The sequence below is a fragment of the Falco peregrinus genome, chromosome 1, assembly GCF_023634155.1.
Source record: "Falco peregrinus isolate bFalPer1 chromosome 1, bFalPer1.pri, whole genome shotgun sequence".
NCBI classification, from domain to species: Eukaryota; Metazoa; Chordata; class Aves; order Falconiformes; family Falconidae; genus Falco; species Falco peregrinus.
Genome location: NC_073721.1, coordinates 75,764,860 through 75,789,904, shown reverse-complemented (window position 1 = coordinate 75,789,904; position 25,045 = coordinate 75,764,860). Strand labels below are relative to the sequence as shown.

General features: G+C 33.8%; 1 protein-coding gene across 1 annotated transcript in view; it reads right to left on the bottom strand.

Moving 5' to 3' along the window:
- RYR3 (ryanodine receptor 3) overlaps nucleotides 1-25,045 on the bottom strand; it is a 233,209-nt gene that overhangs the window by 153,669 nt on the left and 54,495 nt on the right. Inside the window, exons 3-13 of the mRNA XM_055811431.1 lie at nucleotides 22,981-23,088; nucleotides 19,774-19,785; nucleotides 19,394-19,468; nucleotides 18,308-18,386; nucleotides 16,930-17,042; nucleotides 16,412-16,511; nucleotides 13,370-13,463; nucleotides 12,930-13,004; nucleotides 12,021-12,177; nucleotides 5,806-5,979; nucleotides 1,964-2,085 (exon numbers count right to left, since the gene is read on the bottom strand). Coding sequence (XP_055667406.1) covers nucleotides 1,964-2,085; nucleotides 5,806-5,979; nucleotides 12,021-12,177; nucleotides 12,930-13,004; nucleotides 13,370-13,463; nucleotides 16,412-16,511; nucleotides 16,930-17,042; nucleotides 18,308-18,386; nucleotides 19,394-19,468; nucleotides 19,774-19,785; nucleotides 22,981-23,088 — 1,109 coding nt within the window. The remainder of the gene's footprint in view (nucleotides 1-1,963; nucleotides 2,086-5,805; nucleotides 5,980-12,020; nucleotides 12,178-12,929; nucleotides 13,005-13,369; nucleotides 13,464-16,411; nucleotides 16,512-16,929; nucleotides 17,043-18,307; nucleotides 18,387-19,393; nucleotides 19,469-19,773; nucleotides 19,786-22,980; nucleotides 23,089-25,045) is intronic.

The window sequence follows — 25,045 nt, the reverse complement described above, 5'->3', positions numbered from 1 at the left end:
AATTATACTTTAAAATATTTTAGTTAAGGTATTATCCAAAAAGTCAAGTACAACCACATATGTAAGACAGTTTTCATACTTTTCTTCACTATCTGAATACTAAAGCCCTCATCAGAACAATCCGTTTCCAACTATTTCTGTGTAGTCTCAAACTTATTAGTAACTAAGGTCTGTCAAAATTAAGCTACACCAGTAAGTGACAGAAAACATTCTGAACAGTTTTGTACAAATTGACAAGCCAGATGATAATGCAGTAAATTAAGCCTTTTTAAGCACAACATATACTTCAAGATGACAGGAAAAATTTAAGCTGGAGTGAGTGCACTAATATGATGAAAGCAAGCCGATTTTTAATTCAGAAAATCTATTCCATAAAACATTGTTTACATACAGGCATGATTCCACAAAAGAAAACTAGGGATGAAATGTGATAATTATGGTATCTTTTCATGCTCATTTTGTCAATGGTTCATTAAGATTCAACATGTCCTGAGGATGCAAAGGCTCTTCAGTCATCAACACACAAATTCAGATAAACCGCTTTAAATTATATTCATGTCCAACACATTTGTTCTGCTATTGCCCTAGACTATTTTTCCATTAAAAGAAAGGTATTGTGTTGACACGTGTAGCAAGGATATTAGGCAAGTACTTAACAAGTACAGCTCTCTAGATAACTGTCTCCATAAATCAAGATTATGACAGAGCAAATCTGGTGTCATATTAAATTGTTTAAATTCCCTGAGTTTTTCTACTAGCTTTTGTAGTACTGACTCCATGCTAAGGGTACTCATATATTAGATGCTTCACAATGCCCAGGTGTCCAAGGGCTTTGGTGTCTGGATCTGTGGATATAGCCATCACTGTTTCCACATCAGTTTTTGAGTTCTATTATACAGTTAGTGGATAATTCTTACAGAGATATAATTGCTAACTGTGTTGCCCTCTAGTACAACAAAGATTCGGAAGATAAATACTACTCAGAAGGTAATTCTATTGATTCTATTCTAAAATCTTAGAATCACAACTTGAATTATTACTTAAAATCAGACATAGTCACTGTGTCTCTGCTGATATGATGTTACTGAATACCCATAAACCCATTCCACTGCAAATAAATATGTTGGTTTAAACAGGAGATTTAGGAATCTCACATAAAATTTAACCGAGAGAGAGGTTAAGAAGTTATTCCTTTTGCCTTCTCAGCTGACAGTTAGCCTTCTACAATAATTGTGACTGCATATAATCTGTTACACAGCACACAGTTCACCAGAAAAATCTGCCTCTCCTCTGATCTTTAAATCTTCCAGATATGATCAGAGGGGTAAGACAGAAGTAGGAGGATCAACAGGATGGGTGATTAAAAGGTACAGGCAAAATGTTTCAGCCCAGATTTTGAAGGCAATAAATTTCTATTCTCCTCCCAGACATCTTTTTACTTCCTTCTACTGTTTATTTGCATGGACGGGGCTACTATGGTTTCCCATCGTAGCTTTGATCTGAACAGTCTTAGGCATCAATATTCCTTTCAGTCAGTCTGAAACTTGAATAGAGTTAGGTATAATATTTGGTCTACCAAGAAAAATAGAAAAATAAGAATCCTTTTATGAATATAATGAAGTTCTAGCTACTGTAGAATAGTTACTAATGGAGTTACACTAAGATCATTTAGCATATTTTCTTCAACCTGGATTATAATCCAATTTGCTTCTGGCTTCAAGGTACTAGATTTCACATAAATAACCTTTTTATTTCATCTATTTATAGCATTACTTCATCTTTTAATAGCATTACTTACCAAAATTACAAAATGAAGTCAGTAAAAATATATTGCTAATAGCTTCTAAATACAAATACTAGAAAGCAGGGAATAAGGATTCTGTTAGAGAAATTCTTCTCATTTCAGAACAGTTCAAAAATCAAGCAAACAAAAAATGATTGTATGTAAGACGGTAACAACTACCTTATAAACTGGCTGAATAAGCTTGTAGTATTGCGAATGATCCGAGCAGCCTGGGATTCCTCATGCTGACATCTTTGTATGGTCAGACCATCATCCATATGGCCTTCTTGGTGTAATATAACCTATTGAAAGTCAGTAATGTAAATATCACAATGATTACTTTAAAAGCCTTTGTGCTTTTCAATATTTTGTAACTTGTTTCATTATTGCATTGAAAACAGTAATTGCATATACTGAGCTACTATTTGTTAATCATTATCTGAACACCTGTTTACTAATTAATTACAAATTTTTCAGTCTCACACAAAAGTTATTTAAAGAAGACATTTTAATGTACCTTTATTCTCCTGCAGTTCATGAAACATATACACTTATCAAATATTTTCCAACTGAAACAAAAAATGTCATTCTTTCTGTATTCTGGCTGTCAGGGAAGGAGGATATTCACTTTCTTAAGTATCATTTACTACACACTCACACGTGAAAAGACTACTGACAAGTATCAGGATGAGTTACAAAACAAAAAAATGACAATGCAGCTACAGGGGTAACAACGTTTGTGAGTAAATTCTGACTCATTTAACTATTTTTTACACATTATGTTGGATTATTAACAGAAAAAGATGTGAACATCATATGAACTTCAAGCAATAACAGAGATCCCTTGGTAGATTTTTAATTTTCCCCTTTAAGTAAATACCCAATTTCTCAAAAAGCAAGCATAATTTTTGGGTACAACAAAAACAAGTCTTGATCAGTTTGAGATAGTAAAATCCTCCAGCACTTGTATAAGAATTAAATGCCAGTTATCCTGCTTCTTTGCTCAAGAGTAACTTACCAAATGCTCCACTGAAAAATGTAATTTTTTAGCTCTGAGATAGTAAAAATTTGCTCCCTAACTTTCCAGTTAGCTGGGTAACTATTCAGTGCCTTCAGAATTAACAAAGAAACTAATAATGTTATACAAGGGGTTACTGCCACAAATGGGAAGGTTATTTACTAACACCTTTTTGTACATAACTGGTATATAGTTACACCGGAAAGTGATGGGTTTTTATATTTGGCAGGCTCCAAAGTACACATGCACTCTGTTCCAGAGTGCTGAGGAAGTGTTTTTAGAAAAGTCAAACATCACCTTATGAGTTTATCTGGACCCCAGAATCCATGGAAAGGTGTTGAAGAAAACTAGAAAGACATTTTTGAATGAGAATATTGATAATATTATCTTAAAGCAGACTGGTTTAGATATTGGTCATTCCTCTTTGTTCAAGTACTTCTTTATGTAGAGTCACACTGTTGTGGGTGACTGTTAGCTTAAATATCACTGCTTCCATAAAGAAGAGTCCTGGGGTCTCTTAACCAAACAATAACTAAAGAACTGTTCTTCCCGTCACAAAACTAGTAAGAAAACATTTGACGATCAGATAATATTTCCTCAGGTCACTGCGTGTAGCTCCAGATTTTGGAGCTACAGGAATGCTACAGGAAATAAAAAAAATTGATAAATAGGATATTAATGCTGCCATTCCTTGCAACGTAATTGCACCTTCACCTCTGTGAGGTAGATATGCACTCTTCTCCCTAAGTATGGAAAAGATGAGGGAAGAGAGAAGTCTTTTAGAAGGATCTAATCTTCCCTGTTTTCTCTGACCAAAAAAACCTCACCTCAAAACCTCAACTAAAATCATCCAAAACCACTCAACAACAGAAAGTGCTATTTAGAACTCCACTAAGCAGATCATGGCCAGAAGCATCCAGCACTGCCTACTCCAGCTCCTCAGATAAACCACTTCCCTGTGTATAAAGGGGAATTTGGCACTGCCTTGCATGTTGAGGTACAGCAGAGCGTTGGTTTTGATGAACACCCTGAGCAATGGTTCCCAGAACGTGAATCCACATGTAGTATACGTTTCACTGAGCTCTAGCATTCTGGAACTCTGCAGTTCATAGCTGGCATAGCTGGCAAAGAAGCAAGCTCTCAAACTGAAAAGACAGGCATCCATCATTCATGTGGGATGGTGCAGGGATGCTGAATAGAATTTTGATGTAAACACCATCACTACCTGGCAAAGTCTTGAACTCTTGCTTACCAAGATATCAGAGAGAGATACAACAGATAAAAATTCTGGCAGAAATCATGCAACAGAAGCCTCATAAATTATGCCTTTTTGTGTTTTGTGTCTTGCAAAGACAGCATGATAACTAGATACTAGAAACTACACCACAGCCAAACAATGGAAATTTTTACTTGGCATTTAGAATTTTTTAACGGAACTAATTCCATAGCTGTCTCCTCCTTTCTACAGGTTTGCAGCAACTATCAGTGATAAAAGCTAGGTGATGTGAAAAAACCACCCTTTGCCTCTTGCAAACATAAGCTATTTCTCAATCCTCCTAGAGCTACTGAAGCATGTTACAAAAAGTGCTCAAGAAGGATTACAGTGACTAAAAGGGAAAAGTCTCCTGAGAAAATGATGGTGGAGGATGCATATAAAGCTATAAATTCACTTTCACTTTACAAAATAAATTTGATATGAAATTTAAAGGGATGTATATATCTAAACTTGCTTACAAAACTATAGTCTAATACTGCATTTTGCAGAGGACGTGTTTCTTGCCTCCACAGGAATATCAATTACAGGAAGTGAGAATGTTTGGGTTTGTTTGAAGGCACTTAACAGGAGAGAATTCCCCAGGTTAAGGGGGCAACAACAGATCTGGACTCTTTGAACATGAATGATACAGTTTGAAAGGAGAATAAATCCGACAGGCAGTCATGGAAGTTCCTTTAGTCCCTTGCAGCTGAACAAAAGACTCGGAAAAAAAACAACCTACTTTTCACAGGAAGCTATTGCAAAATTCTTCATTGAATACAGAGGAAGAATCTGCATATTGACTCTTCAAGAAGTAAAACTGGACCCTCTGAGTAAACAGAGTCCCATAGCCAATGCTGGCATGGGAAAGGAAGAGGCCATCATTGTGTGATTAAAACCCTTATCAAGAAAATACTGAATGACTAGCATACAAAGAAGAATTCCTCTGACCAGCCAGGTTGCTGAGAAGTGAAGGGGTTGGGTACACATTTTTTCCTTTTTTTTTGTTCTAATGATAGATTCAAGCTGTAAAAAAATCTATAAATACAAAATCAAAGAATTATTTGGTAATGATGCAGTTATGCGAATCTAGTGCTAAACCCCTTAATTCTGAATGAAATATAAACATAATTTGAAAAGATAACAGGTCATATGCCCCTAATGAAGAATATACTCGTACCCTATAATCAAAAGGCCGAAAGATCTTCATGCCGCACCACAATTACATCTAACATTTTGACCGGAATTTTTTTGTTAATATCCCTTATGAAACTTGAGAAGTTCTTAGGGCCTTCTTAAGTAACAAATTTAATTGCCATTTCATACAATACACTCAATTACAAAAATCTAAAACACCAGTGATGTAAGATAACTTACAAGTTTATACCCTTAAACATTTAAATTTAGATTTTTAAAAAAGTGATTTGACCATTCAGATCAGGTATTTCCATATTTTACTGAAGTGCCAAAAATAAAAACTGAGCCCAAATTATTATTTTCTTCAGGCAAGAAAAACAGCTAAATACATTTTGTAGTGGCAAAATTTTTCTTCAGTTAAATAGTTATGTTAATATCCACAGTTGTTACCATTTTTAGAATGAATCATTCACATAATTTTCAATGAAACAGCACAAACCAATTGAACTCACAATTGCCACATTGGTAGAATGGTAAAAAACAGGACAGACAAAAACTGTTATGCAACTAACATTCATTTTACAAGTATTTAAAAAAACCCTCAAACATTACCTTTCTTTTCAAGGGACCTAAACGTGCTGATTTAGCATCTTGTGCCTTGTAAGTCAGCCATAAGGCACTGGCCACATGTTGGACAAAACAGATTGAATCACCATACTTTATTTCTGGGACTCCCATTCCGTCAATGTCACGTTTAAGACTGGAATCCTGCTTTTCTTTTAGCTCCTAAGAAGATAAAATAAAAGCTGTCATTTAACCTCTGTACTAGATCAGGATAAACCATTGCATTCTGTATTGAAACACATTCTAACACTGAACAATGTTTATGCTACTTATGTTGTTAAGATGCAGCTAAATTTCATTTCACATAATTTCTGTTCTATCCAATTAAATAGTCAGATTCTGATTAAAAATAATTTTAAATGTGAAGCATGATTTCAGAAAAAACAAGCAAAATGCATTACCATGTAAAGATATATAACAAAAAAAGTCTTAAATATTCAACCTAACCTAATCAGTAGTTGAGTCACTGATGTAATTGAAGGTTCAGTTTATTAAAGTATGGAGAACTCAAAATTACTAAAATTTTCAAATTTTATCTTAAGTACAAAAAAGAAAACAGAAACATATTTTGAAGTTTACTTAAAATACTTTCATGCTAGAGAATTTTTTGCTTATAAATAGTATATACAGTTCAAAACTTTACTTGGAATAATGCTTCTGTATTGCAACAACCAGCAAAGAAGAAAATACTAATTTTTAAAACAAGTACAATTTGGCTTTTACATTTATTTTACTTTTACATTTCTAAGGGGTTGTTTACATTAATTTTAATTTTCTATTTATCCTCTTTGTAAGAGGAATTGGATCCTTTCAAATTTATTTTAAAGGCATTGCTCGATGCTTGGCTCGAACACCCAGTACAATTTTTAAGCCCAACCTTTTTCTCCTTTAGCCTTCATTCATAACCAGAGGATTTTAAGTCTCCAGCACAAAAGCCAGTATTTTTTTCTTTAAAATAAAATAGTTTCCCTTTCAAAATTGAATTCAGGAATAAGAACAGAATTATGCAATGAATTCTGTAATAGCAAATTATGGATGCATGTGCATGTGTGTGATTACACTAATTCAATTATATCATTTTTGTATGATTTCAAGTGTTGATGGACTTCAGCGTAGATATTTGTTCATTTGTTGCTAAGTAAAAAAAATACATTAAACATTGATATGCAGTTTAAATCATTATATGCATATCAGGTTTTCTTATTTCATTTCAGTTTACTGAATGTTCAACATCTGTGGAGTAAAGAGGAGATCTGTTTTAACTATGCTAATCTATTTTCATTTATATGGAATTTAGCTGTCACATTTCAACAATAATTTTAGTTGAAACAGATAGCATTATAATGTCAAGATGAAGCAGAATGAAATTACAAGGCATTCCTTGGGGATAACATTACAATATCAAGACTAGGGAAATCATGTCACATCATATTGATGTGGACTGCACTATCCTGTACAGATAAAGATGAACTCTTTCAATACACATTTACAGTGAGGCTATTAAATGAAAAATACAGTAAAACAGCACCATTGCATTAACTGTCAGCAATTATTTTGTTTTACAGAGGAACCTGAAGAATAAAAAATTTTTCTCAGTTATTATGTCTGCATCAAGAATCAAGCATCAATGAATATTTCAATGAAAGAAATCATAATGTGGTAACAAGTTATACAAATTAGGTTACTATTTTTGAGGAAAAAAAAAGTGTGAAACATCCTTTTTAACAACACTAAATGTAAAGAAAAACCAAGAATTTTCAAGTTGCAGAAATAAAGCCTTAGAATGATTTTGGGGGACTGAAGGCTGTTCTCACTTTAAGCAATACAGCATAAATTCCTCTTCGTGAAGTTTTGCACTTTGTGCTCTGTCCAGTTTCTCTAGGATTTCAGCCAAGTCATTTGATAGCAGTGTGCAAAGAGAGGGTGTACTTTCTAACAGCTGAAAAGTATAGTCAGATAAAGATTATCAGGGCAAGGGAGGGGCAGAAATCTCTTATCTAGATATTCGTACATATGTTAGCAGCAAACTATCCAAACACTTTCTCCTTCAAAATCCTCTGTTCACAACATATTCTTAGTTTAACACCCTCAGGTCATGAATGAATCAAGTCAAAGAAAACAAATCACATCATGAGTCTGGAAGATGGCAAAGAAAAAAAAAATAACAGTAACAAAAAATAATTTAAAAAAAAGGAATGAACAAAGGAACTTGGGGCAAATCTGTCAAAAAAACCAATTTTCACAAGATATTTAATATAATAGAAGGGCAAGATTTAGAAAATGAGAGAATTCAGAGTCATAGATTCCTACGTGATAGAGGGAAGGTAAGGAATGGCAATGTAAACAGGACAAATAAACCCAACTGTCTTTACAATGATTTTTCATCTTGACAAGTCATCTTGAAAAAGCATAGTAGAGAAAAAACCTCTTAGGGGTATGTAAAGCTCTTAAGATATCTAAGAATGGTAAGACAACTTAATTGCTGTACTCTTATTAAATCTAACCTATGTGAGGTAATTAAAATTGTATCTTTTGGTGTTGCACACTATTAATGCATTAAAAGTACTGCCGTAGCTACCCTAATTTAACAAAAGAAAAAGATAAAAGGTCTACAAATATAAGACCAGAGGACTGATACATTGAGCTTACCTATCTTGCTAGTGGGCTTACTGTACTCTGTACACTTTGCTGTATACATTTCTGCACCCCAGCAGGCAAGAAAAAAAAAAAAGGAGTTATTTTAATTCTACCTTCTACTTTCTCCTGCCATGTAAAATAAGTAGAAAATATTGCTTAATACTGTATTTGAAATGCAGTGCCTACTGGGAAACAATAATTGTAAAATATGAACTTACAAATAAATACTTGAACTTTTAGAGATAATTGTAGGTAAAGGACTTTGTAATACCTATCATCTTATTTCAAAAAAGAATTAAACTGTATGATTACTACTAAACTATTACGACATCCTAATGCCACGTTGAGCCCCTAAGATAGCTACATGCTGGCAGTAGTATTAAAACTATATCAAATCCCTCTGCATGAGTCATCTGTGACTTTTGAATGTGTCAGAATGTTACCTATTCAGACTACATCAACAACTTCTTCATTGTCAATTGTATATATCATTATGAAAATAAAATCTCATATACTAATTCTGGGCTACAACAATTTTTAAATAAACAAATATTTTTAAATATGCTCTTGCTCTTCACTTTGTTTATTCTCCAAGAAATTCATAAGCAGATTCAAGGTTCTGCTCAGCAGAGTATACTGAGCCAAGTACTGTGCTGGAATGAGAACATCCCATTTCAAAACAGGATTCCATCTGCTGTAGGGAAACTGCGGTCTCTGTGGTCACAAGGCATTACAGAACTGTTGCCTTAAAATATAAAGGATGACATTTAAAAACTTTGTTAAAAGTAAGCCTCATATTAAGCTCAACAAAAGGCACAACTTTGGGGGTTTTCCACCTATTTTTGATGCTTATAAGCTTAGTTTGCAGTATTTTGCAGTAAATACATATTATTGCTTATGCTGTTTTCATTGATATCAGTACCATAATGTTCTTTAGCATTTTTGTTCACTTTTTCAAAAGCTCCCTTCTATTCTTATTTATGTAAGGACATATTAAGGAAAACTCTAATTTGAATTTTATATTTTTAAATATCTGTTTTGATTTCCAGTGTCACCTAGGAAAAGACACCAGAACAGTGAAAGTAAATACATTATGAATGCAATCACAGGTTCTGGAAAGGAAGGAACATACAAGACTGCTGAGGTGGTATGTAACAATACTGAGGATGAAGGTGTGCTTTCCCAACAAGAGGGTCTCTGTAACAACTATTGGAAAAATAAGACTTGAAGTCATGTGTTACAGGCTTCTGGGAAGCCTCGGGGATTTGGTATACTCCACATAGCTCTGTTTACTGGCAAAGATAATCTCTTGTTTCCACAAAATCCCTTTTGCTGGCTTCAAACTGGAAAGAATACCTCAATGGAGAAATGTTTTATTTCCTTTTGGATACTCCACAGCAATGTAAAGGCTGGACTGGACTTCCCAAGGTCCTTTCCAATCAGAATTATTCTGTGATTCTAAAGGAATGGAGGCCATAAACAGCCAGGTATTCCAGCACCCTATTTTTAAGGATCTGTACACAGCTGGATAGGAAGGTATCAGACTGTTTCCTTGAAATTTCCCTTAATTCATGCCACAATAATGTCCAGGCAAATGAAAATATTTCTTCATTGAGAAAATGAACAAGAGAAAAAAAAGGTTTACAAATACATATATGTGCAGAAATTAAGATAATCACACTTGCATATATCTAATATGTCTATTAGTTCTACAGTTCTTTTTCCCCTCAATCTGTATGCGATCAGCACTTGGCTTTAAGAGTCCTTTCCTTATTACAGTCCAGATCAATCTCTGGGGTTTATTCACTTCCAAAAACCTCACCTTTCTTTCTTCATGAAGAGTTATCACTGCTTGTTCCCCTCACCTTTGGAAACACTAATGTCTCTACCCATGGGCCAGTGCAGCTCTCACCTGCCCAGACAATAAACAACTATTCTTAATCTTGGCACAGGCAAAAGCAAATTTATAACCTATTGTGAGATAAAAATATTCTTTTCTATATAGGACAGTACAAATCCTAGGATGATGAGACACTGAACTTGTATGTCATATAAAAATATACATTAACAACCACAGTATGTACAAACGCAAAAGAAGGGATAAATGCATTACACAGCCATTATTGACTTTTGCATAATTATTTACTACTGTACTTCACCTTAATCATTTGGGGGATTGTAACAAAATTCAGTAATGTGCCATTGAGGCACACCTCAACAAAAAGAGTAAGACAATAGGGTACGTTTATTCAATGTAACAAAATATTTATGAGTATGCAAACATAAACATAAAATTTATATACTAAAAATTTATACATTTCTATTCATAGATTAAAATATCAAGAAATTACAGGACAGTTGATGTCCAATTAGGCAGTGAGTACATTATAGGAACTGGATCACAATTTTAAACCAGTAACTGCGGCATTCCTGGCATACTTACCATCCTTACCAGTGTGCCACGGTTTACCAAAAACAGGAAAAAATTACAGCTGTAATAAATGCCCCTGCACAATATCATACATACGATCTACACTGCATAGCCTTTACACTGAAGAAAGAACCAGAAACTATTTGGTGAGCATCTAGCAATCTAAGAATATTTCCTTATAGTTTTTTAATTATTTTGGTTGGTTAAAATAAAAATTCTCAGCATACTGTATACAGTCACACTAATAAAATAAACATTGCTACTTTAAACATGCTGAAATTTGCTTTATTATACTAACAGAAGTCTGGCATCTGTCAAGACCCTATATCTAGTTTTAAAGATTCATTTTCACTGCCCTTCAGGGACCATACAGAGTTCAGAATTACATGGAACATGTAACTTCTCATACTTAAAAAAAAACTGTATTTTACCAGCTATGACAACTATCTATAAGTAATATCATGAAAGCACATAAAAACTTTTCATCATCTTTGGTGTGAAAACCTTTCACTTTTCCAGAAAAAATCGTTGATTTTGCCTGTCTCCATAATCTTTTCTCATTCTCTGTCACTGGTACTTTTTTTTCTCAGCTGGAAATTATGAAAAGGCTAGTAACATGCCATTAGCATCTCACTAAAGAGCACAGCTTGAAAACTTATGGTTTAGAAATTGCTGACTACAGTTTCCTTGCAGTTCACCTATGAACACACAGCACAAAGAATAGGAAGGGCAAAATTTTGCTCAACTGAACTGAACTCAATTGAATTCAATTGTAACAAACAGAGCTGGAACAAATAAAATCCTAATGAGATTCTGTCCAACTAAAATGTTTCTATAATGATTAAAGCATTCATGGTAATGCAGTGTATCTCACATAGTATTAGTTTTCAATCTTGTTTTTTTAACCTGTTAACAGTTTAGTCTACCCTAAAATTTGTTCATAAAATCTGTATTTTTCCTCAAAGAAACCTTTGTTACTCTTGACACAGGTTATTTACCTTTGTATTTAAAAGCATAATCCCTATCAATTGCTTCAGTTTAGAAATCACAAATAGCTTATGAAGTCATTGAACCAACTCAGATCTAGTATTTGAGTGCTTCACATTTAAGACAAATTTGTACTGATGTTATTTACCTTTGATGCTCTAAAACAAAAGGCAGTAGATGTTGTGTCCGACTTTTCTCTTTCCAACATTGCAAGTCCTTCATCTTCATTCAGAGCCAAGTACTTTCCTGTTGTAATATGTCGAAGACGGAAAGGTTGTCCCCATCTGATGTGACTTCCACTCCAGCTGAACACATGAGACATCAAAAAATAATTTAGGAAGTAAGCAAATATTTCTATTTCGGGATTTAAGGATGTTCAGAAAATATAATGTGCTACATGTAATCCTTTTTGCTTTTGATTTCAGTTTTATTACGGTGTTACATACAGCATCCATAAAAAAATCCTACACGTTTCTATAAAATACTAAAGTGTAAATTGACTGCTTAAACAAAAGAATTAAAACTAAGCGAGGACTCAACGTTCCAAAGAACTACATCTCTGATAGTTATGAGAGCATTTCATTTGTAATCACAAACACATCAAGAGTAAAACAAACATACTGTTCAGAAGGCCATCAAAGTTAAAACGTAAAAACCTTTACAGCATGTATTGAAATTTCACTTGCCACAAATTAAGATATCTAAACACCTAGTTAATCACCACAAAATCATGAAGGATAGTACTGTTCTGATTTCCACTCATGCTTCTAAAATTCATAGTGAAAGCTAGGAAAGCATTTTACTTTTGGACAGAAGCAATGTCTCAAGCAGACATATCTCATAGAACACTGCTTTTGATATGGAACATAGACCAAAAAAAGTCTTAAAATACTGTCATCCCCCATATGATTATACTATGGTAGATTATATTTTTGATAATTAACTTATTAACGTACATCATATAGCAGGACAAATATATTACCCATGGTCTGCAACAATGGAATTGATTTTAACATAACAAGAGTTGCTAACAAAAAGGTTCAAAAAATATCAGTACCTTATTCGAAGGGGTTCTACTCTCCACAAAGACCTTGCTCGAACACCAGCTCCTCCAGTTTCATAAAGTACTTTCCTACAGAAAAGATTCAGAAGGTCATTCTCTTATGTTTATTTGTGCTACATATTATTTATCACTCACTCCTCTTTAAACTGTGTAGGACTCACTTCTCCCCAGCTACATAGATGGAATTGAATGGACAGAAGTTTCCTGCTTATTAGAGAGAGCACTATACACAATCCAAGCATCCCTGGTAAGTTAGGCTATTTCCATTAAGCTATTCTCTCTAAGGACTTGATAAAAATACTTTGCCTTCAAAGTAGCTGAGAAACTTTTGCAGTCATATAAATATGTAATCCATACAATTCTCAAGAGATCAATCTAAATTACTAATGGTCTTAAGTATAAACAAAAATATATAAAAATGCACCACAACTTACTTATGCTGTGAATCACTCTGATCTGTAGATGGAATTGTTAAGCACTCATCATGGCCATGGAAAAAACGTACTACATGCCCACCAAGAAGATATCCTGTAGAATAGCACACCTACTCATTAGCTTAAACATAAACAATATGAAATGACACTCTCAAAAATAATATTAAAAATTCAAAAGACCTAGGTGAAATCTACTTTCCAAAATTTTCACTAACTGAAATTAAACAAGAAGAACAAATTTAGTATGACAACATATTATTTTTTAGGGTCTTTTTCAGTTAAGAATATTTTTTTTCTGAAAATGAAGACAAAAAGAAACCAATCTCTTAACATTTAAAAACCAAACTAGGATTCTGGGGCAGAAAAGGAAAACAAAAACTTCTGCAACAATTACTGTTTTGAAAACTGAATGTTTTAGGTAAAAGCCAAATCAAATATATAATACCAGAGTTTCCTCCCTCTTAATGCAATTGAAATGTTCTCAATACAAAATGATTTGGTGAATTCATCAGTTTGTTCTGACATTTATAATTTGTGTCAAAATCAAAACTACACAGCAACAGCAGGAGACAGAGGACAGAAAAACACTTAGCGGTTCTGCAGATTAAGTTTAATGGAAGCTAACTTTCCAACCCATTTAACACAAAGACTACAGGTCAAAACCAGGCACTTTGCCTCACAGGAAAAAAAAAAAGACAAGGAAAAATGGTGTAGGAGTAGAATGATTCATCATACCCTCAGTCCAAACTGTTCTGACCTTGTAAGTGAACTTAATTCCTTTTAAAAGAACACACACACATAGGGGAGGAAAGGTAGAAGGAAACTTTCATACTGTGCAGCCAATTAAATATAAATTTGTAAATAAGGAAAACAGTAACTGGCAATTATCCTGTTGCCATGTAACACAAAGGTCAAAGGAAAGAGGGAATGCAAAAAAAAAAATACTTTTCTGGTATTTATGTTCTGTCAAAAACACTTCATACGTCACAAAAAGAATGTTGTCTGACTTCCAGACTAATTTTAGACTTGGGAAATCCCACTTTCTCAGCTTGTCCATTCAACTTGTGCTAGGCTTTTAAGTCCTTTGACATATGATCATCCCTCATATAAACCATTCTGAAAAGCATATATACAGATAAACCTAAGCCTAAGTAGCTGGGAAAAAACTGACACACATAAAACCTACTTCTCTGCTTGCCCCACTTTATCCTTTTCTTTTTACTTTTATTTTTTTCTTTTAATTACAGAATTTTGGATTATGTGTCCAATTCTGAGCTACACAGTACTAGGGTTCCAACTACAGCAAAGGGTTACTAAGATGATTAAGAGACTGGTGCATCTTACATGAGGAAAAGCTGAGAGAGCTGGGACTGCTTGACCTAGAGAAGAGAAGGCTCTGGCAGAATCTTATCAGTGTTAAAGAGTATGAAGTAAGGGTCCCCTTAGTGGTGCCCAGTGTCAGGAACAGAGGCAATGGGCACAAACTGACATACAGGATGGTCTGTCTGAATATCAGGAAACACTTTTTCACAGTGAGGGTGCCTGAGCACTGGCACAGGTTGCCCAGAGAAGCTGTGGAGTCTCCATCCTTGGAGATATTAAAAATCTGTCTTGACATAGGCCTTGGCAACCTGTTCTAGGTGGCCCTGCTTGAGCAGGTGATTGGACCAGGTCCCTTCCAACATCATCCACTCTGTGATTCTGGAAGTATTTAGGAAATTTAGCTGTCAAATCCCTGCTGTTACAGAAATCTAAAATATACTACTGACCTTCCATGATGTCTCTGCGTAGCTCATTATGTTTGTCATCTGTTACGAGGTTTTAATTTTACTATAGGATGGCTTTTGTGCTTGCTTCTTGCAGAAGCAATAAGTATAACAAGGAAAATCCATATTCCGTATGCTCTTAAAATGAAAACCTACACACACTCAGATAAGCTTCTTATGGGCCAGTGCACAGAAACACTGTGGGATGCTGATCTAAATCACTTGGGATTAGGAGGACCCAAACGTAGTTCAGATAAGTCTAGTGACTACTAGTCTCTAGCGTTAGGGTAGTCTACTTCTATCAAGACTCAGCATAGCTGATCCCAGGGAAATTCAATATCTCTTTCAGGTCCCTTAGAGTTCCATTTTTTTTCCTATGATCCTGTATATTATTACATCATAAGTGATTAGTTTTAGGGCCAAGTGGTACAAAATGATCCTGATTTAAAGAAAATTTATCATTCATGAATGTGGAGGGCTGATACTTTGAATAGAGAACAGCAAAGGTGAAGTACAATGTCTGTGATGACAGTGTTAATGACAGAGTATGGCGCTGAAATAAGGAGCAATATTGAGTGGATGAGCCTTTCATTACAGAACAAGATATTTCTCAAATGGAATAAGGTGACGTTTCTCAAACATGGTTGCAAAGTGCAGTCAAGTACCTAGAAAGAAATCCTAACCCTGTGGTGTGAGATTTAGGATGATTAAGAGGATGCATTTAGAGAGCTCATTTTCATGGACTATTACAGAGACACAGTAAGGGAGCATGGCTGTGAGATCCAGAAAGGATATTGGGCACATAGCCTTAAAGAAAACAACTAAGAGACTGAAATAGGAACTATGAGAAACTTGCTTTCCATTTTGCATGTACCTTTGTCTCTCTTCTGTTATTTCTGTTACAGGGTGATTGAAAATCCTATACAAAATTTGTTTACTGGCTTTATTCTGCAGCTCCTACTCCCCAAAATTAAACTGAAGACAACAAACTTATTTGTTGCTCTATCAGTTTTCATTTCTCATGAAGTTTTTTATGATTTGCTACTCTAAAGTTACAGCACTTAGCTTTCTCTCAGTTAAACCAGTTGATATATCTGCATTTCCCTGTTTTCCCTTCCATTATTATTCTCTCCTGTGCTCATTTTCTTTATTTTCATTCAGCTATTTTGTTTCATGCTTTAAGGGTGAGGTTTTTTTTTTTCATTTTCACTCTTTATGAAAAACAATACAAAGTAATCTAAAGTATATACATTTCCAAATAAATAAAATTACAAACCTTCTGTAATATTGCTTCCTGAGCATGTAGGATGTACGTTCCAGAGTGTCTGCATAAAGGAGGCATCCACCTGAATACTTCCATTTGACATTGAGAGATGCTGAAATATGATGACAGTAAGAGGAAACAGTGAAATTTATGCACTGAAAAATATTTAGTATATTAATTACTCAAAAAAACACAAGTATACAAATATTCTTTAAAAATTAGTAGTCACTAGCTTTTACAATGTACTTTTTTTCTAGATCTAATCAGCAGACTCCAGCTGCAGCTTAGAAATCTTCCACAGTTACATAAATAAAAACTTCCCAAGATGAAGAATGCTGAAGTACACCTCAGGATAAAGGCATGGAAACAGTCTGGTTCTAGGTGGCAGGAGCCTTTCACTGAGGGGAAAAAAGTGCATTATTTCCCAGATTAGGAAAGATTGAATTCATATGAATCCCAACCGTTTTCCCTCACTCCCCATAGTACTTTGTATTTTCCCACCATGCGTCCACTTACTAAAACAAACCTACCAGGTATCTTTCAGAGGACACACTGACCAGGATAAGATCATCACCTATTCGAACTTTTTCTCCTTCTGACCTTTGTTTAGAAGCAGGGTGTATTGTCCACCAGCATGCCTCACCTAAAGGACAGAGACACTTATCAAAGGTATACAAAACAGGCAATTCCCAAGAAATTTAAGGATATCTTTATACAACATTTAAATATCATAATAAAGAATTGTGTCTTATAAGACATTCATCTTCTAAAACAATGTCATTCCTCTTTTTAATCTTTTAATTTGAATCTTTTCCCTCAAAACTTTTGTCAACCAGTCTTTGCCAAAACTGAAGCTGTTTTTTCTCTGGGTTTTTCTAAGGCAACTAGCCACTTACAAAACACTGCTCAGAACTGCTCTCCCTTCAAGGCTCCCACTGCCAGCAAATAGCTGACAGCTACCTCAGTCTTACTTATCAACTTTTGTGTTTTCTTTTGTTTAATGTTCATATTTAATTCACAATATTCTGTATCATTTCCACTCTAAGCTACATTTATGTTGTAGAATGGAGAATTTTGAAACAAATACTCCATAAATTTACACTCCATAAATTTGCTACACTAAAATATCAGTTCCGGCAGCAGTTCCATTAGCACTACATATGAATACAGGATAGCTAAACCTAAGCGTGATAACCACAGAACATTTACTACACATCAAATATAAAATACCAGATTACTTTGCACACACACAGAGAGCCCAATTCTGGGAAGATTACCTAATTCATTCCAAAATTTCACACCCTTCAGGGTTTACTTCAGACCCTGAAGAAAAGTTAAATGCAGCTTTCTCACTGGGCAATGCAAAGGGGGAGAAAATGAAACAAAGACAAAATTGGTAGTATAACAAAACACAAAGATTCTGTTATTGTTTTGCTTCATTTCATACTTTTGTTTTTCTTCAGTTCTTTTATCAATGGGCTCATCACATTTTTTCTGTTTTCCTGCATTAGAAGTTACATACCTCTTTTGTGTCATTGTTACAATGTACATTGTGAATGCACCGATATATGGCTTTTCCATAATGTAATTCTACTGAAAGTGCCAAATCACACGAATAGAAAACAAACACATCAAATTTGTTTTATTCAATAGCATTTTTTTACTTTGTCCATTATCACCAACGTTACTGCAGTTGTGGTAACTGATCATTTGCAAGGCACTCTCACACTCTTACACAAAGTCTGTTAATTTACTGAAAGTCATCAGTATTGACAATCATAGTTTACTTTCTGTCATCTTATTTATAATGAACATATAAGCATGACATTAATGGCCTACAGTGCCATTAATCTTAATGCCTCTTATAAAAGGTGTGATACATTTTCCATCAAAAATAACTTGCCATACCTGCTGCATTTTCTCGTAGTCCCACATCAAATGCAAGTTTATCTGTCTGGGATCTTGAGGATGTTAAACATGTCAAATACTGCAAAACAGTGAAGTTATCGAAAACAAAAACCCAACAGTATCCATTAATACACATGCCAAATTAATACATTCACATTACTCCATCTTCAAATCAACCTGTGCTTAATTGTTTTAAATTAGTTAAGCATGGTGCTATTTTTATACAAGCTCTTCCTGACTTTAAAAAAATCAAAATCCTTTTCCACTATAGTACATATTTCCCTGCAATTTAGCTCCTACCTTCCAAAGTTTCAAATAGTTCATCAGATAGAAACAGGCAAACATCTTATTACTGCATTACCGTAATAAACTTGCTTCATGAAAGCATAGCAAACACATCAAAAGGCAGTAATCATACTTGCAACTCTGGTATATCAAGGCAACTGCAATTAGTATGGTTCATAAACATAAGTAACAAGAGTTTAAAGACTAATGTAGAATCTTCTAGTACAGGAAAAAGGAGGGAAGATGTTTTCTTGACTTCTCATTTCATCGGCCTTCTATTAGGTATGCTTACATGGTCCCTAATAAGTCAAAGATCCAGAAGAATTAAAATTTTACAGTTGCACAATGTAGTTAAACAAAATTTATACAAGGTAGCCTGAAGATAGCATGTTTGTGGGTATAGTCTCTGGGAACTATGGGATGCTAAAAGGAAAACCTTATCTTTAAAATATGATGGGAAAAACAACGTGTATCACAACAAATGCATTTACAATAGCAGCAACTTGCTAATGGAATTACCATTAAAACGTCTTCCTTAATATCACAGAAATCATCTATGGCTAAGGGAGCTTATCGGCTACATTTCTGAGTGAAATGGATTGAAAAATCTTAGTTTAAAATGTAAGGGCCACTTCCATTGTGTTGAGACACCATAAATTATTCAATTTTAATTTTTTTTTTTAATCTAGTGCAGGAGAGAACTTAGAACATTCTTCCAAACATCTATTTTTTTTATTTTGATAAAAAGATGATTATTTGAGTTTTGTTTTACTCAATCTCTGCAAACACTCTTTCACTTACCATTTCACTGAATGAATGTCGAAGTAGTATAGCATGGCCGTACAGCAGGGTTCTGTGACCACCCCCTTGCGCTGCCTACAGAACATGACAGAGAAAGTCAGAACTCTACTGCACTATGTGGACTATGACCACAATTATATACCAACATGAAGAGCTACTACAGTTCAAGTAATAAGTGCAAATATTCAAGCAAATTACGAAATGTATATGCTGGGCAAAAATCATAATAATGAAGTAGCTACAGCAATAGCCAAATATCTGTCAAGGGAACAAATGTTGGTCTTGGACAGAGACTCTTATTGTGACCTAATTTTTATTACAATTAAGTAAAACCACAGCATTTTCAAATAATGTTTTAAATTAAGTAAGATACTGCTTACCTTTCTTATAAACTTCTCAGAGGCATTAAAAAAGTAATAACAAAATAATACATTATTATATAAACATAATTATGTAAATATGTAATATTATGTGTTATAATATAACAATACATTATAACAATTTATATACACCAAGAGAAATCTGAAAGAGGAAAAGCACACCTATTGCCCAGAATAGTTTAAGCATGTACTAAGGATATCTACTTTCTAGGATTAACATTATCTTAAGCATTTACCAGATTCATTAAAGCAACTGCATTCAAATTTCAACATAGCAGCTAGTAATTTTGAATATGAAAATTTATGACAAGACCAGGGAGAAGCAAAACTGGATTTTCCATATTTTTCCTTTAAAGAATGTAACGCACATCTTTTGAGCTCCTTTTGGTGACCAGAAAAAAAATAAATTCCAAGGGGAGAATCTTAACAAGAAAGTTACCTATGGAATAACAGACAATAAGCTTTATAGTTTCCAGGTCTGCCTCTCTCTCTGGTCAGCCTTTTTCTGCATGTACCATATTATTTCCTAGTTATTTATAGATAACAGGTTATTACCTAGAGCATACAGTCTATTAAAGTTTCAGTAAGCAATCATTGCACAGCCAGTCACAGATAGAGTTACACGTAGATTTCCTGAAAAAAACCAGATTCACTGTTGGGTAACAAATGCTTAAGTAATGCTTTGATGCATCTGATTTACAAATAGATAAAATTGAAAAACCTTTCAATATGGTGAATTGTTGCTCCATAATGAAAAGACTGCAGAATGAATAGCAATTTATAGTTCAAGAGAAAAATATTTAAAAATTATACTATAGCCATTACTATCTTTAGAGAAATTCTGATTTTAAAGGTATTACTTCTGCATAGATGGATATGACATCCAAAAAAAATATTCTCAAGCAAATAAAACACCCTTTTGATTCTCCTTTCTAGGATATTTTCTTAAATCATAAAATTCCCCTCCTCCCACATATTATTCTATTTAATTTTCTAGGATTGTACTAAAAAAGGAAGAAAACACTTAAATGCATGCACAGTATATGAATCCCAGAAAGAAATTAAAAGATATCTCATAATGAAAAAAATCCAGCATAAATTTATATTTGTCCAAAAAAATAAATTATAGTGAAACATTATCTTTAAGTAAATTTCTTTATATAATACTGAGATTACTTGCATTTTTATATTTGGTTTCTTCCTCATTTTTCCTTTTACTTAATGTGACAGTCTTAACTCTGTGTGTAAGTACAATAAAAGAAAAATTACAACTCTAGATATGAGTTTTCCATTTCTACAAAAAATAATAATGAAAAGTGACAGAATACCTAGCTCTGCAGATTATTTGCATCATAATTAGTTGCCATTTAGTCTTATGAAATAAGCAAAGCCATAGAGTTCTACCATGTTCTGTTTGTAAGAGAATAAAAGTTCAATTCAATTCAATTCACCTGCAATTGGAGATTTAGACTCAAAGGAAACAAATTAAGCCCACCCAGGCTTTTGGACTATGCTGGGAAATCAATTAAAGCACAGCATCATAAAAGATAATAGTGAGATGATCTGATCAGGCAGCAAAAATCTCAGAGGTATGGTAAGCATCAATTCACTAAGGTTGCATGCCACAAATTCAAGAGTTTAGTCAGCTTTAGGAGACATACATGTGACTACTGCCAAATTTAACTCTAAGTGAGAGTGCAATGCAGAAGATTTTTATTTACAAAGTTTTGTCTTAATATTAATTTGTTAATAATACTTCACCCCATACATTAAAAAGTAATTTCCATTTTATTTTTCCAGATATCAGTTGTTCACTGAATAAAGGAAAACACTGATGGTGACGTCACATTTTATTTTAAAATTCCTAAAACTTATACACATGAAGATAACAGAGCAGTGGCCAACTGAATGGAGACCATAGGTCAATTTCATTTACAATACAAACTCTGCCTAAGTATATAGAACTAGACAGCTTATCTAAATTACTTACAAATGATTCACAGATGCAACAGCAAGTGTAACTTCTAAAACTTGCAGAAGTGTTAGTGTGTAGACGAGAGGTAGATCTGCCCCATCTCAACAACTAGCAATAAGGTTCAGCTTATCATTGAAAAGTGATCATTGTTTATAAGATCATTGAAAATACAGGCAAATCTGTCTCTAGGGTTTGGATTGGGCTTAATTTTTACTTATAACACCATCACCTTTACCAAACAAATAGCTTAGAAGTTGTCTGAAAAATACAGTTCTTTGTCAATGATGAATACTGTATAACAAAGTGCACAGGGTTTTTTTGGTGTCCTGATTGCTCCAGTGTAGAAGTCCTCTTTCAGTCATTCTTAGTGTATCTTAGATTTGAAGTGATAATTCAATTGAAACTATAGTTATGTGAAATGCAAGCATAATTTCAACATGTCACTTTACTGCAAAATCACTTTATACTGTAAGCATTCCAGTAAGTAAGCTTTCTCTAATATAGTCAAAAACCAAGAATCCAAAGAAGAGAATTTTGAAATTATTACTATCCAACAGTTCTTGCTCATTACCAGAGATTAAATAACTTTAAATTATACCTAAACAGTTTAGTTACAAAACTACAAAGCAATATATTTTATTTTTCTATCTGAAATAAAATAGATTTAAATTTTTCACTTTTTTCATTGATAGGACTTAATTTCTAGCTGTTAATTTCATGTGAGGATATATCAAATTAAATCTGAATACCCGAAATACCTTCTTTGCTCAGTTAGAAGGAGATAAAATATTTACATGATGAGAAAACGATTTTGCTTTCCCCATTAGCAAATATCACTATAATACAGTAATGTTTTTATGGCAATGATTTACATTTCAGACAAAACCTATTTCATACACTTTTCTCAGGTTCATAAAAGTCAGACTCAGTTGGAGGGTTCTCTTGCTCCTTTTTCAGTATCCACTTCTGGATTAACAGTAAAAAATGATCTCTGAAGCTGATGTTCCGGGTTTTGTAAATATTTCAAAAGACTAACTACTACAAAGGTGCTCCACAATGCTAAAGAGAAACGAGTATGGTTACAGTAGTGGAGCAATAACGTCCCAAGAAAACAGCAAAACTGAAGAATCTGCAATGACATGAGGCCTCCCCTAGAAAATCCTGAAGCAAGGAGAGAAATGAGAACAATCCATATTCAGAAATTTAATATTCTTTGATGTCAATTTACTTACCCCTTCACTAGCATTATCCCCTGTGTTGGCCAGCATTTCTTGAAGGGCTCTGACAGATAAGGACTGTTCAAGGACGAAATTGCAGATGCAAAGGTCTGGAGGAACATACTATAAAAATAAATTAAATGGTGTAAGAACAGATCAGAGCAGGTGAAACAGGATGAAAAGCGTGTTTGAACACACATGTATTTTAATTTTAAAATCCATTCTTAATGTTTACTCATTTGTTTTTCAGATATATGCTACTTCCCTGTATGAAAATAATATAAATCTATTCTTCATAACTTGCCAGTGCAGTAACTTTACTTTTCCTAGAACTCTATTCCTCACAGTAAAAGAAAACATAGGTTCAAAAGCAAAAAGGTTTTATCTACGTATTATTGCTTTCCTATCTTTTAGAATTACACTGTGAATATTGTATTTGTTCTCTAATGTAACTGGCAAAACAGATGAGAAGGTGTATAATCTTACTTGACATATAAGGTTGATGGTCTGAACATATTTATAGCTGTCATCAAATGGCAAAGATTCTGAATCTTACAATATAAAAATATTAACTATTTTAGAATATCTTCTCAATTGTTTTATCAATACGTCTGCTAGTTTTGAAACATGAAACTTAACATTCAATTCAAGAACAGCAGACTGCTTTTTCAGTTTATGGGCATTGATGAGTCCAAAGAAAGATGCGTCCAAGAAAAAAGTCTCAAGGGGAATCATCAATGTATAGAAGTATGTGACTGGAAAGTATGAAGACAGAGCCTCCATGCAATGGCACCCAGTGAAAGGACAAGAGGAAACTGATACAACTTGTAATACAGGAAAGTCTATTTAAACATGAAGAAAAAAACCCTTTTTTACTCTCGAGCATGATAAACACTGGAACAGCTTCCCCAGAGAGGTTGTGGAGTCTCCATCCTTGGAGATATTCAAACCCTGACTGGACAGCATCCTGAGCAATCTGCTCTGGCTGAACCTGCTCTGAGCAGAGGGGTTGGACTTGGTCTCCATAGGCCCTTTCCAACCTCAGCGAGTCTGTGATTTACAATACAGATTGTGGCTATGTATGAGCTTTGAAGTGGATATACCCTTTTTTTGCTTTTTTAAAGCAGTGTTAAAGGAGGGAATAAAATTATTGATACTGATGAGTTTTAAGGTGGTGAAAAGGGAAACGATACAATTAAAGAGATTTCTAAACTTGCTCTGAAGTCTTTATAGCAAGCTAATCAAGTAGTCTTGGAAATCCCACTCTGTACTACAGACTAAGTATTTTTTGTGTGTGTGTTTTTAAACACATTTTGGAAAAGACTTTTAGGCCAAAGACTTGACATGGAAATAGCACACATTAGAGATGTATGTTACATATATTATTGAGGTAAAGTGAATTTTTGCATCTTTCTTACATGACTAATTGTAATAATAATTATAAATAGTATTTTACTGTATATTGCTACTATATTGTACATTACTATAAAATAATTATAAATAATAATTGTAAATAGTATGCAGTTCATAATTTCATTAACTGCAACAGAAATAAACTAAAACTTGTCATCACTCATCTTCACAAAGGGATACTTTTTTTTTTTTAGCATTCATCAACTGCATCTGCGTACACACACAGAAAACTGTTATAAACTCATACCATACATATGTATGTTTGTGTGTGCATGTATGTAGGTAGCATTCATATACATGCACGCAGATTGTAACTGGAAGTTTAGTCTTTTAATTGGTTACATCCAAGGCTTCTCATATAATCAGACACAGAAAATATAATTTCTCAGTGAAATGAATTACAGATGAAACTACATTAGAATTTGTTTCTCATATTTGTTAGTAAAGTCTAGAAAGACTTATTTAGAATATTTTATTGCTATGAACATAAAAATCTATATAATGTTAAGTAGTCTCTACTTCCCAATGGACCAGACAGGTAAACAAAACCTCTGAGTAATACTTCATCCATTACTTTACTGCCTTTAATTGCACCTAGCAGTGGCAAAAAAGCCACATCATTATTGAAAAAAACACCAAAATTCAAACAAAGAAAAAAACCCAGATA